This window comes from Brienomyrus brachyistius, chromosome 18 (assembly GCF_023856365.1).
Source record: "Brienomyrus brachyistius isolate T26 chromosome 18, BBRACH_0.4, whole genome shotgun sequence".
NCBI classification, from domain to species: domain Eukaryota; kingdom Metazoa; phylum Chordata; class Actinopteri; order Osteoglossiformes; family Mormyridae; genus Brienomyrus; species Brienomyrus brachyistius.
In genome coordinates this window covers 10,933,965-10,947,737 of record NC_064550.1, presented here as the reverse complement: position 1 = coordinate 10,947,737, position 13,773 = coordinate 10,933,965, and the positions used below count along the sequence as shown (strand labels likewise).

At 43.5% G+C, this 13,773-nt stretch overlaps 1 protein-coding gene across 8 annotated transcripts in view; it reads left to right on the top strand.

The window, feature by feature from the left end:
- Positions 1-3,942, top strand: part of LOC125712605 (protocadherin alpha-C2-like) — a 114,007-nt gene extending 110,065 nt beyond the window's left edge. For all 8 annotated transcript variants that reach the window (XM_048982823.1, XM_048982825.1, XM_048982824.1 and 5 more), the window contains one exon: positions 1,206-3,942. In XM_048982823.1, coding sequence (XP_048838780.1) covers positions 1,206-1,507 — 302 coding nt within the window. In that variant the 3' untranslated portion in view covers positions 1,508-3,942. The remainder of the gene's footprint in view (positions 1-1,205) is intronic.
- The last annotated feature ends 9,831 nt before the right edge of the window (positions 3,943-13,773 follow it).

Genomic DNA, 13,773 nt, shown 5'->3' with positions numbered 1-13,773 from the left:
AGAAACACAGGTCCTATTAATTGATCATTACATAGTAAAACTGCATTAAATACACTTCACTCGGGACCACTGTACTTCCAGTGTGTTGCCACGCTCTGATGTTTCCATAGTTTTTCCAGTCTGCAATGTCGCCTGCTTAAGGGAGTCTTGCTCAGAATGTAAAAAGCCTCAGTTCCGTATTGAGAACCTGTATAAGATGGGCGGCTGCATCACTTGGATCTGCTGAGCTTGTGAAACGCTAATGCGCAGCAGAGACGCGGCCCCCAGGGACTGCATATGTTAATGCAGAAAGCTCAGCCACAGCATACTAATGCAGTGATCTCAGCTCGGTCGTGTTACTGCAGAGAGCTAATGCAGTTAGCCTAGTTAACAACAGTGCTAAACTAAGTTCAAAGGTTGAACTTACACAGGTCTGTTTAGTCAATTGTTTTTGTGAGAAGAAAAAAAATGATAATTGGTAGAGCAGGGGGCTCTATCTTGAGAGGCAGAGAGTCTGTGAGGCTTAAAATGAGCATGGAGCTTAGAAATAGGTCAGCAATGTAATCTCTGCGTCTTTTAGTTTCTCCCTCTAAAACATTATTCATCTGACGGCTCAAAGTCACACCAGGAGCTATTTTAGCATTTTCTTTGTCACTTTCTTGTTAATCAGTCATTTCTTTCAAGTGTAACCTTTCTGCGCACTGCGAGACCCCATTTGCTGACGCCTTTGGCACGATCTGTGTCTGAAGTAATCGCACGCCCTGCAACCTACTTTGATTCAGCTTCTTATCGCTGCAGTGCCAGGGTTCTGCTGCCGGCCTTTCAGGAATAAATATGCCCACCAGCCCTGCAGTCTGATCAAAAACAGGCCAGTGATAGATGTCATTGATCAAACATTTCATAATGCTGAAATTATTCATTAAAACGATTAATAATACCGAAATGATAGAATAATAACATTTCATAACACTGAAATGATACATTATAACATTTAAGCATACTGAAATGATAGATTAATGATATTTTATAATGCCGGAATGATAAAAGATTCACGTCTGATAACACTGAAATGATGTAGTAACGTTTCAGTATAGTCACATGATGAAATAAAACACTTTATATACTGAAATGACTGGCAATAGAGGAAAGATGAGGAAGCCGATAGGTGGATGATGCAGCTGCTGAAGTGAAGGTGTGTCTGTGCTTTCTTTCTCCCTCTCTGGTAGATGGCGAGGGCGGCGAGCATTCCCCCCCAGTGGGCGCTGGCATCAACAGTAACAGCTGGCAGTTCCGTTACGGCCCGGGTCCCGGGTACGGGCCCCCGCAGCATCTGAAGCCGGGCGAGGTCCCCGAGGCCTTCCTCATTCCCGGCTCGCCTGCCATCATATCCATCCGGCAGGACCAGGCCGGCATCGACGACAAGGGCGACTTCATCACCTTCGGCAAGAAGGAGGAGACCAAGAAGAAGAAGAAGAAGAAGAAGGGGAAAGACAAAAAGGAGAAGGGCAGAGATGATGGAGACGAGTAGAGTAGGCGTGCATAGCAACAGCCAAACAGAAGCTACGAAAAGATATCCTCCATGATGTCAACCATGTAATCCCTGCCCACCCATACATGTGTCCATTAGAATACTAACTCAGTTCCTTGACCTGCTGGTCTTCTCGAAATGCATATTGTCTCATAGCGTTTTGTCATTGGCTGCAGAGAGCCCGGCTGGCCTCCGCATTGCAGACGCCTAGTTACAGAAAGTGCACCGAAATCCCACCTTCCTGCTGTGCCGTTATGCCACACCCCCCACGCCTCTGCGTGTCTTTGGGGGCCCCACCCACCTTGGCCTCAGTATTTCTGCCCAGCACTCTGTTTTTATAGAACAGCATGAGTGAATCAGACTAACAACAACAACAACAAAAAAAAACTAAACAAACAATAAAGGGAAGTGGGTTTTTTTTTTAACTGGCCACACTACAAGGCCTAGTAAAAGAGAAACATGTCTGCTTACAAAATGAGTGACTGGCAGGACTTAAAGCCCAAAATAGGACGCTTATTTACAACTCTCTCAAGTCCTTTAAGGAGGCTAATGCACTGGCACTCCCCCACCGTAGACAGGGCCGCACCTGGATGGTGACTGCTCCCCCACCTGGATTGTGACTGCTCCCCCTCCTGGATGGTGACTGCTCCCCCACCTGGATGGTGACTGCTCCCCCACCTGGATGGTGACTGCTCCCCCTCCTGGATGGACATGTTCTCCTGGACTTTAAATAGCAAACCAGTAGAATAGTAGGAACGGCACTCACTCTTCTTTTTACTTCCAGCTTGATCCTCCTATTCAGAATTTTTTGGATTTATACATGAAAAAGTTAAATAATGAAAATGTTGCCTGACGTTTCGGCATGTTTGAGCTTAGATCCCACACTTGTGCTGCCTTTCTTCAGGTGCTTGGGCCCTGGGTATGGGCTGTCTGTGAGTGGCCTGGGGAGACAACCCATGCCAGTCTGCAATTCAGACAGCATCTGCAAGTGGCTGGAGTCTGACCTTTTTGTCCAGAGACCATAGGCTCCCATATCCTGACTCAGTAGCAAAGACTTCACTCAGCTGGCTGCAGTGCTGTGGCAGAGAGATAGGGGGCGATAGGGAGAGATGGGGGAGGGATTGAGGGAATAGTTTATAGCAGTGTTACCCAACCTGGTCCTCGGGGACCCACAGACGGTCCACGTTTTCACTCCACTCCAGCTCCATACAAACCAACATCTAAGACAATTGTAAAATTAAAAGCATCTCTCCAGATCTCCGAATTGTCCCATTATTGCACACTTGTGTGTGTTGATTGGGTACATGTGCCAAGGCCGTAGGAGCAAAAACATGGACTGGCTGCACGTCCCTGAGGACCAGGTTGGAAAACACTGGTGTAGAGGGAGAGAGAGTGAAACTACTTGAGTTCTAGTCTGTGGGGCAAAGAACCATTTGAGTTATAATCCTGTAGATATTGCTGAAATTGAGGGACATAAGAGCTGTGTGTGTCAGTGTGGCAAAGAGCAGCGTAGATTTGTGAGTTTTGGTGGAGTTTTTATTTTTTTTTACATGCAAACCGTCATTATTCTCTTCTTTGTTTCCACCCCTCCTCCCCCCACCCCCACGACACCAACCAATCAGAAGCTACGGCATTGTGTATTCGCAGCCACCGATTGGTCAGGAAAAGTCCCAGAGTAATGTTTTTGCTGCTACTGGTCCAAGCCCTTCTTCTGTCTCCTGGTATCTGAGAAACTCGGTTCCGTGCTGTCAGATCACTAAGTGGCTGTTTGCATGTTATGATTAAGTGAGATACAATATATAGAAATATAGATAGATATATATAGAGAGATTATGTTTTTTTTTCCTTCCATTAAACACCCAGAGATGCATATAGTCTCTGGTAAAATATATTTCACAGAAATACACAGAGAAATCGTCTGGGTTTTCTCCTCTTAACATTAACGTAAACTAACCTTATAGATATGTGTAATGATATAGTGTAACGCTTTCAAAGCAACTTTTCTTTCATATAATTTTCGTCAGTTACGTTTCTCCTTCGCATTAAGCTTTTAAATAATTACGATCTAACATTGTACCATGAGAGTGAACCCTGTATGCGCTTGTGAACAGACCTTCCCTTCGAAGAAAAACCGAAAACAGAAACTCAAAAAAAGAGGAAAGACGTAAAATGACAAAAAAAAATCTTTATGGCTCCTATGCTTGTGTTCACCGTGTGCTCATGCATCCCTGCTGACCAATGGGAGCGCGGCGCTCCCAGCCTATTGACTGTGCCCGTGTGGTTCTGTGGCAGAACCTTTTTGTACAGCTGTTCATCAGTGTGAAGGTGAATTAGTGACTTTCTTTCTTTTTTTTTTAAATTATATGAATACCTGGTAATGTGTTTTGTTTATAAATCACAAATAAAAAAAAAAAAACCTTTCTTAAAAATCTGAAGGTCGTGCTCAAACGTTGTCGTCTTTTGCATGTTTGCGGTGGATCGGCCTGCGGTTTGGTGGTAAGTCGGAAAGCTAAGAGTCAGGGTTTGCCTAAGGCTCAAATTGGGCTCTTAGTACAACCTGTGTAGCAGGGGTCTGTCTCACAAAGCAAGATCTTTTGCTTAGCCGAATGACTTGCTGAATTTAAGGTACGCCAGTGTAAATGGACACTTAGCCCAGAATAGCTTAAATCCGAAACATTATCCAGCTAAGCAAGTAATCCTGTTTGCCATATAGTCCTTTTACCCATTAACCTTCAGCTCCTAAGTGTGAGTCTCTGGGTCTTATATCCCAAAGCGACCACACACCCGAGTAATACCAGGCCGTATGTATGATTGCGTGCTTTGTTTGACCTACAGAATGATGGTGTGTTTCTGATCTACCCTGCGATTCCAAATGGTGAGGTGCCTGGTCAGCGATATTAAAACTTACTGATTGGTTCCGGACCCCCCCCACGACTCTGAGTACGATAAGCAGTTTCAGGAAATGGATGGATGGTTTGATTTGTTAGCATCGCATAACATGCACAGGCATATCATGTGTTCACATTATTTTTCATATTTCTAAAGGTTGCAGTTTCAATGTAGGTTTGCCCTTACCTCAACTACCACCCCCCCCCAACACACACACACACACACACACACACACAGTTATCTACTTCTTTTGTCCCCCGTCACATTTGCACCCCCTGCAATTCTTTCGTGCCCCACCAGGGCGGCGCACCCCTCAGTTTGAAAACCTCTGCTCTGGGTTTTATATACCCATGCTGGCACAGAACTGAGTCAGGGGTTGGCACCCAGTCTCATAGAAGAGTCAAGTAAGGCCATGTAGCGTAACTAGAGCTGTGTGCTTCTCATACATGCTTTATTTACAATAAAATGCTGTCATCAGCCCTTTTCAGAAATGGTCTTATTAATAACAACTTCAAATTTTACTGTAGCAGCTATCTCATGGAACAGTCCTTCAGGTTTGTTTGCTGGGGCAATCTCTATTTATTTATGCACATTAGATGTGCCTGTGGTCTTGTTGGTATTATGAATATGAATAGAAACTGGCACAGAAAAGTAATTAGTATTTGTAGAAAAGGGCTCAGTGGCTCAACGGGCAGCAGTGCAGCATCGCACCGCTGGGTGTGTGGGTTTGAATCTGACCTCTGCTCTGTGTGTGTGGGCTTTGCATGTTCTCCTGGGTTTCCCCAGGGCGCTCAGCTTTCGCCGTACCCTGTGATAGACCGGCATCCCGTACACACTACTGATTCCTGGCCATGGTGCATTGACACCTGTTTATTTAGAAGCTGAATTGCCCTCTGGATTTGTAATACACACACATTAGAATGAGAGTGATCCAGTTAAGCTCAGATATGCATAACCCTGCAAACTAGTAACCCTCGTATATCTTGACCTCAAGCTCTTGTGTGAACAATGTCATCAGGTGGGGGGGGGCACGTGGTTTGCATGTTCTCGTTGTGTCATTAGGGTTTCCTCCTGGTAATCCAGTCCCCCCCCCCCCCCCCCCCCCACACACACACGGTAAGGTGAACTGGAGTTACCAAATTGTCCATAGGTCTGTATGTATGTGAGTGTGGATTGTGTATAATGTGCATAACTGAGCTGAATAAATCTAAAGACTGTCCCTGTACACTGTACACTGTAACGCTGTATTACATTCAGCTGCAGCAAGTATGCAATAATGGGACAATTCGTGCAATATGATTTAGGAGATGCTTTTAATCTTATAATTGTCTTAGATGTTGGTTTGTATGTATGTATTAGTGTATTTACTGCATATGTAGGTTTGGTATGTGTGTATATGTGTGTACATTTGTATAGTACTTTTTATTCAGACTTGGCATAAAAAAGTATCTGTCTATCTATCTATCTATCTATCTATCTATCTATCTATCTATCTATTTTTTCAGTTCTCACAAGGGGAAACTCAGTTTCATAAAAATATGTGACTGTAATCCATCCATCCATCCATTTTCCAAACCGCTTATCATACTACTGGGTCGCGGGGGGTCCGGAGCCTATCCCGGAAGCAATGGGCACAAGGCAGGGAACAACCCAGAACGGGGGGCCAGCCCATCGCAGGGCACACTCACGCACCATGCACTCTCACATGCACACCTACGGGCAATTTAGCAACTCCAGTTAGCCTCAGCATGTTTTTAGACTGTGGGGGGAAACCGGAGTACCTGGAGGAAACCCCATGATGACATGGGGAGAACATGCAAACTCCGCACACATGTGACCCAGGCGGAGACTCGAACCCGGGTCCCAGAGGTGTGAGGCAACAGTGCACCACTGTACCAGGGGAAATTCAATTTTATAAATAAATCTGGGTGACTGCAATCAAAAAACTAAAAATGTCAAAAGTTTTTCATTTTGTTTGGTTACTTATGCATGGTTAAGGTTATGGCTGGGTGGGGGTTAAGGTTGTCATTGGGGTTTTGCCCATAGAAATGAATGGATGGCCTCCACAAAGGTAGGTGTGTGTGTGTGTGTGTGTGTGTGTGTGTGTGTGTGTGTGTGTGTGTGTGTGTGTGTGTGTGTGAGTGGGTATACCTATACTTATGGGGACACAATGTCCCCACAACGTGATAAATAACTCTATTTTATAAATATCAGTGACTGCTATGAAAAAACTAAAAATGTAAAAACTCTTGTATTTTGCTTGGTTACTTATGGTTATGGTTAGGGCAGGGTGGGGGTTAAGGCTGTCATAGTTAGCATTAGCATTTTTCCCATAGAAGTGAATGAGCGGGGCCCATAAGGATAGGTATACCCTACATGTGCGTGTGTGTGTTTGTGTGTGTGTGTGTGTGTGTGTGTGTGTGTGCGTGTGTACCCTGCACCCCATCCTGGGTTGTTCCCTGCCTTGCACCCATATCTTCCAGAATAGGCTCCAGACCCCATGACCCTGAATAGGACAAGTGAGCATAGATAATGGATGGATGGATGTTATCAGGTGTGTTTTTAAGCTTCTGCTTTCTCCAAAAATGAACAAATCAATGAACAATAAATGGAAAACAACGTACCATGGACGTGCTTCATTTCGCTGAGGTTTCTTCCTTCACAGATCGGCTTCTTTCCTAAGTGTGTCTAATGTGAGCAGCACACAGGGGTGTTTAAGGCTGAAGAGACGCCAGGGCCTATCCCAGAACATACCAACTCCGTGTCATTTTTAATGTTGTTTCTTACGATGGAATTTGCATCTATTACTCATTATGTCTATTCTACAGAAGTCCAGTTTTAAAATACAGCCAATACATTTACATTTACAGTATTCCTAGGATATTTCAGCAGAGGGAAGGAAGGAGAGGAGTGGAATTTTTCATGCACCAAATGGGGAGAGTTCTGCTCATGTTTCATAATAAAAGTCCTCTTCAAACCACCCATCCATCCTTTTATATTGTACACGATGTACTGGCTTGCTGTGAACCACCAAGACACAGTGTATGGAGCCACCTAGTGTCCTTTTTTCTAACGTGCAGGTTTTTAAATGTAGCATTAGGCTTCATTTTCTTGTATCTGCCAGAAGTAGGAAGGTGAATATCACTGCCTGTGTCCCTGTGGCCGCAGAACTATGACTGGGTAGTAAGTGATACTGTAGCCTGAACTGATCAGATTGGGATTGAGGGTGAGAATAGCTTCCAGCTTTACTAATGCAGGTCCTGAAGGAAGTGGTCCGCAGGAGCTCAACTGAGGGAAGAGCATCCATTTTACCACTGGTCAGTTAAAAGGAATTAGCTACAGACCACCACGTTTTACATCACTGACACACCATGTGTGTTGCCATTGTGCATTTATCTAAGAAAGTACTTCATCTGTCCAAAGCTGTTTGGCCTAACAAGGACGCTGAGCTTTAAAAACTGAAAAATAAAACAAATACAAGATTAGTGAGACGGGATTCAGTTAGCTTTGTTTTTTAATATCTGTTTTTTTTAACATTTTTAATATGTTTTTAGTCTGGTTTCAATCCATTTCAGGGCCTATTCAGCTGACAGAATTGGGCCTTCTAATGCTGAGACGACCAGGGAAACTCCAACTATCATTATTATTATTTATGATGTACATCAAAAAAGTTACCCAAATTTCATACCTTCTTGTCCAGTAGGTAATTGGCAAGTGTATGCGGGGAAACATGGTAATATGAATTATTTTTACACTCACAGGCATCCATCCATCATCGTTCTTATTGTAGCTCACTCGTGTGGTAACTGCCCTCATCTAACATCGTCAAATGCGAAAACATTCTAAACACTGTGGGTTTTATATGAACTAAGTGGGACTGGAAACACAGGATTGAATTTTAAGGTACGTACTTGCAGAATCACGGGTTAAATGACTAGATGAAGATCACACAATGTTTCCCTTTTGTCTGAACATAAACACCTCCCCCATAACACATTCATGGGAATTTCATCTTGCTATCATAATTTCATATTATTATTAGCATTGCGTTTAGAGTAATGATGACAGATTATGTCACACTACCCCCCTGTTTCAGTTCCTGAGGAAGCAAGTCAGCTGAAAAGGAAAAACCACAAATACATAAATGCATAAATGGCAGTGAGTCAGGCCACTGCAGGAGATTAGTTTTACTTCTGATATGTTGCCAGCTTTTGCTAATAATAATTTGTGCTAATCTTGTAACAGCAGTTGGGAATTATAGAAGTATTTCATTGATCAGACTGACTGTGAGGGGTTGACACCCCGTCCTGGGTTGTTCCCTGCCTTGGGCCCGCAGTTTCTGGGACAGACTCAGCCCCCCCCCCCCCCCCCCCCCCCAACCCCAAGGTAAGCAGCTAAAGAAAATGGATGGAGAAATGCTGAATCATGTTTACTGGGTGGTAGGCCTACATCCAAAGTTCTTACATGCAGGCACATTATTTTCAGCCTGCAGTACCACGATTTTACTGCGAGTGTCGCTGTTGAGGTTATCTGAGGAGGGAGATGAAGAGAGAAGAGAGTCTCCTCTGATTTACTGAAGCTGTGGTAGAGCTTACCTGGTGTTTTTGTGGTGTTCTGTATCGTGTACCCTGTACCTGCACACAAGTCATTCCTTTTATGTGTTGCTGTATTTGTAGTCTGTATTTGTAGTCTGTCGAACCCAGGTTGTTGGGTGTACAGGGATTATGTCATTCTCTATATGTGTTCAGTAACCACTTGTTCCTTCCTGCTCCTGTATGTGACATGGAAGACATGAAAATCCATTTTCTACAAAAAAGAGCCCCACTGTCACTACAGATAACATTCTACTAAAGTTAGTTTAGCTTCAATCTCAACTATTATTACACAAGTGGCCAAAATTGTGGAAACACCTAGTATTTTTGGCATTACACACATACTGGGGATAAACAGTCAAAGAATGTTACAAATATCATACACTGGATGATTAAATAAGTAACTGGAACAACAGTTGAGTAGAGTTCTGCAATCTCTACAAATTGGAAGTGTCCCCTTGACTTTGGCTACTAGCATAAGCAGTTCTTGCTCATGCTAGTTCTTGTGCTGTATGTGGTGCCCTTACAGTGCGCTAATCTGTCCCTATAAGCAAAAAAACGTATGAATTGCCCTCTAAGTGGCCCTTCTAAGTGAGCAAACACGATGAAATGCCCTTGAAATGAAGAGATGCAGTTTCCAGTGAGATGAGTTTCCTGTACATGTGAGAAAATTATATGACATAATGCAACCTCTAGGAAAATCTTCTTCCTGTGTGTTTTTTGTAGCTTTGTAACCTTAAACCTAATCACTCCGTCTGCATTAGCACCAATATATCTTCTACCAGACAAAGGCAACATTGATTTAGCGCTATACAACGCGCTGCAGTTTTTAAAAAGACTCAAAGCGTCGCTGTTCACTACTTGAGGAGGACCGAATTGTTTGCTCCACCCAGTGTCGTAATATTCGCACCAGAAAAGTCGGTGTGTGTTTGGACCGGAGAATGAGACGAACTAAACTGCCGTTAAGCTTTTAGAAAACCATTTTAAAACAGCCGAGACAATCTGCAACAATTCGGACTATACGGATTGAAAATCATATCATCAGCACCTGGTTAAAATCAGATATACCTTCATTTCATCATTTCATACTGAAGATGAGACACAAAGGAATCAAGGCAAAAATTGTTCTCTGTCGGTGGGTAATTTTCATTTTCATGTTTCATACCAGCCAAGGAGATATAAGCTATTCTATACCGGAGGAAACGAAACGTGGGTCTGTCATTGGAAATATAGCCAAGGATCTTGGGCTCGATGTTAAAAGACTATCCGATCGAAAAGCCCGTTTAGATGCCGACAGGACCAGCAGAAGCTTTTCTGACATAAACCTGAATACCGGCGATTTGATTGTGGCGGACAGAATAGACAGAGAGGAGCTTTGTGGGCCGAGAGTTTCCTGCACGTTAAAATACGAGCTGATCCTTGAGAATCCTCTGGAGCTACATCGTATCGCAGTACAAATTCAGGACGTGAACGACAATTCACCACGTTTTCATAATGATCGGATTAAACTGGAAATACAAGAATCGGCAGACAAAGATTCTCGGTTTCTTTTACCTCAAGCTTTTGATCTTGATATCCAACAGAACTCAGTTCAACAGTATTTGTTAGAAAATAATGATCATTTTACTTTGGATGTTCATACAAACGCATTTGGAAGCAAATACGCTGAGCTTGTGTTAGAAAAAGAGCTGGACAGGGAACAACATCGGGAGATTACATTACTACTAACGGCCACCGATGGTGGGACACAAGAAAGATCAGGTACTGCAGTCGTATACATTACTGTGCTTGATGCTAACGATAATATACCCGTGTTTAGGCAAGCTGTGTATGAAGTCAGTCTGCCTGAAAATTCACCTCTAGGCCAGGTATTGATCACAGTTAATGCTACGGATGCAGACGAAGGACCGAACGGAAAAGTGAGCTATGAAATACACAGTTTATCCGAAAAAGCGCTGAAAATGTTTGCTGTTGACAAAAACACAGGGGAAATTAAAGTTATTGGGAGCATAGATTATGAAGAGGAGTCGTATTATGAAATGCAAATACAGGCAAGAGATGGTTCAGGGTTGTCATCAAATGCTCAGTTAATAATTGAAATTACCGATGTGAATGACAACGCGCCGGTAATATTTGTCAAGTCGCTTAACAACCCGATTCCCGAAAACGCATCACCTGGTACAGAAGTGGGTATTATTAATGTACAAGATAACGACTCTGGAGAAAATAAAAATATTCGTTGCTCAATTCAACAGAATGTTCCTTTTAAACTAGTACCGTCCATTAAAAATTATTATTCATTGGTAACAACCAGCGAGCTGGATCGTGAGGTAGTGACAGATTACAATATAACAATCACCGCCACCGACGAGGGATCTCCGCCATTGTCCTCATCGAAGACAATTCAATTATCGGTGTCAGACGTTAATGACAACTCACCTGTGTTTGACAAGCAATCCTACAGCGCTCAAGTGACTGAAAATAACAAACCCGGATCTTCTATTTGTTCTGTTACTGCAAGAGACCCAGACTGGAGACAGAACGGCACAGTCTTCTATTCTCTGTTACACAGTGAGGTTAATGGGGTTCCGGTGTCCTCGTTTTTATCCATTAACGGAGACACGGGGGTGATCCATGCTGTGAGATCATTTGATTACGAGCAGTTCAGGAGCTTCAAAGCCCACGTTGTAGCCAGAGACAATGGTTCGCCTCCGCTCAGCAGCAACGTGACTGTGAGCATCCACATAACAGACCAGAATGATAACTCCCCGCTGATATTATACCCGGCTCCTGCAGGGAGCTCCATCATGACTGAGATGGTCCCCAGAGCTGCTCCAGCGGGCTCCCTGGTTTCCAAGGTGATCGCCGTGGATGCTGACTCTGGCCAGAACGCGTGGCTGTCATATCAGACCGTCAAATCCACCGATCCGGGACTTTTCAATATCGGACAATATAGCGGAGAGATCAGGGCTCAGCGGGACATTGTTGGTACTGACAGCATGAAGCAGAACCTTGTTATTTTGGTGAAGGACAACGGACATCCGTCTCTTTCTGCGACTTGTACAGTATATTTAGTCATTTCAGATAACTTGTCTGACCTTCCAGAGGTTAAAAATACGTCTTATGAGGAGCCCAGTTCTAAATTAACCACATATTTGATCATCGCCCTTGTCTCTGTGTCCACCTTCTTCCTCACCTTCATCATTCTCGTTGTGGCCGTGAGGTTGTGTCACAGGAGGAAACCTCGGCTGCTGTTTGACGGCGCAGTCGCCATTCCCAGTGCGTATTTGCCGCCAAACTACGCAGATATGGAGGGAGCGGGAACTCTGCGCAGCTCTTATAATTATGATACGTACCTGACAACGGGCTCGCGCACCAGTGACTTCAAGTTCGTCACCTCTTACAATGATACTCTGCCAGCGGACCAGACTGTGAGGAAGAGTCCCGGTGAGCCTTGTGAAGAGGATCGAACTGATATATTACAACCCCCTCAGGTAAAAGTTGTTTTTATACATAAAAGTCTTTATAATGATGCAACCAGTGCCAGTCGAAGTTCATCTTCCGAGCTGGCGCCCACTTAACAAAACTTATTTCTCTTCATCTCGGATGGTTCACGCCCAGGGCTGAACCCAGGATTTTTAAAATACTGAGGTGAGAAGTGTTAGCACGACCTGTAGTTGTGCCCTGTAATGAGCCGTAGTTATTGCAGTTGTATTATAAATACTGAGGACTTGATGTCAGTGACCCCAGTGGCATGTTCGCGCCGGCCACTGCACTCTGCGTGCTCCACATGCCCTCTGCAGTGCCAGCACAGAATCGCCAAGCGGCGGCCGTGGCTCCAGCAGTGCGGCACGGATTGGTACCGACATGTAACTGCCATTTAATGACGCGGAGATTTACACAAGAGGTCAGTAAAAGTCAGTTTGCTTAGATTTTGCTGGAATAAATATGAGCCTCATAGGAGCAGGAAACCACGATGTTAATATTGTATCTTCTGGTTTGTTTATTGTTGTTTTGTTTGATATTGACATCGAGCTCAGACTGGATTTTGTTTTGAATATTGAAGCTGTGTCATAATAACGCAGTAACTGAAGCTGTGTGTATCGAAGCTGTGTATAACGCAGTAATGCTGGCTGCTGTTTCTAACTCGCCGTCACCTCGTCATAGATCCGAAAATCAATAAATATAACTGAAGACAAGCAGTTTAATTTTACGGTATAGTTACGTCAATACCTGAATCCTTAATGAAGTTTAGCTATGGAAGTGGCCTTAGTGTCTGGTCTGTAGGCCTGTCTGAAATTTATGATGGAAATCAGTGGTGTAGAAATGTTTGTGTTTTCCAGAATTCCAGAAATATACACAAGTACTAATATTTTTACGAATCTGTTTGTGGTTCCATCAGCATGAGTTACTCGGTTCAAGATAATAAATATCCTTGTTTTTAAATGAACATCAGAAGAAATTGGAATTATAGGCCTATATTTTACCATGACTCTTATGGATAAACACCTGGACATGACCTCATATCCATGATTATTGTGTCATTTAATAGAAAACACTCAATACAGTGTCATTTGATTTTGTGAATTCATTTGAAGTCATTGACGGTTTTCATTTTTCCACCCCGAGCCTCTTAGCTTTAAATCGCTATCAGAGTCCACTTAATTGGCCGGATGTACCCAGGTTGTACTCAGGATTCGTCTTGACAGTGTTGGTGCATATTTGCCTCATTTGAATGTCAATTTCCATATAAGTATCGACGGAAACGTAAAGGTAAATGATTTA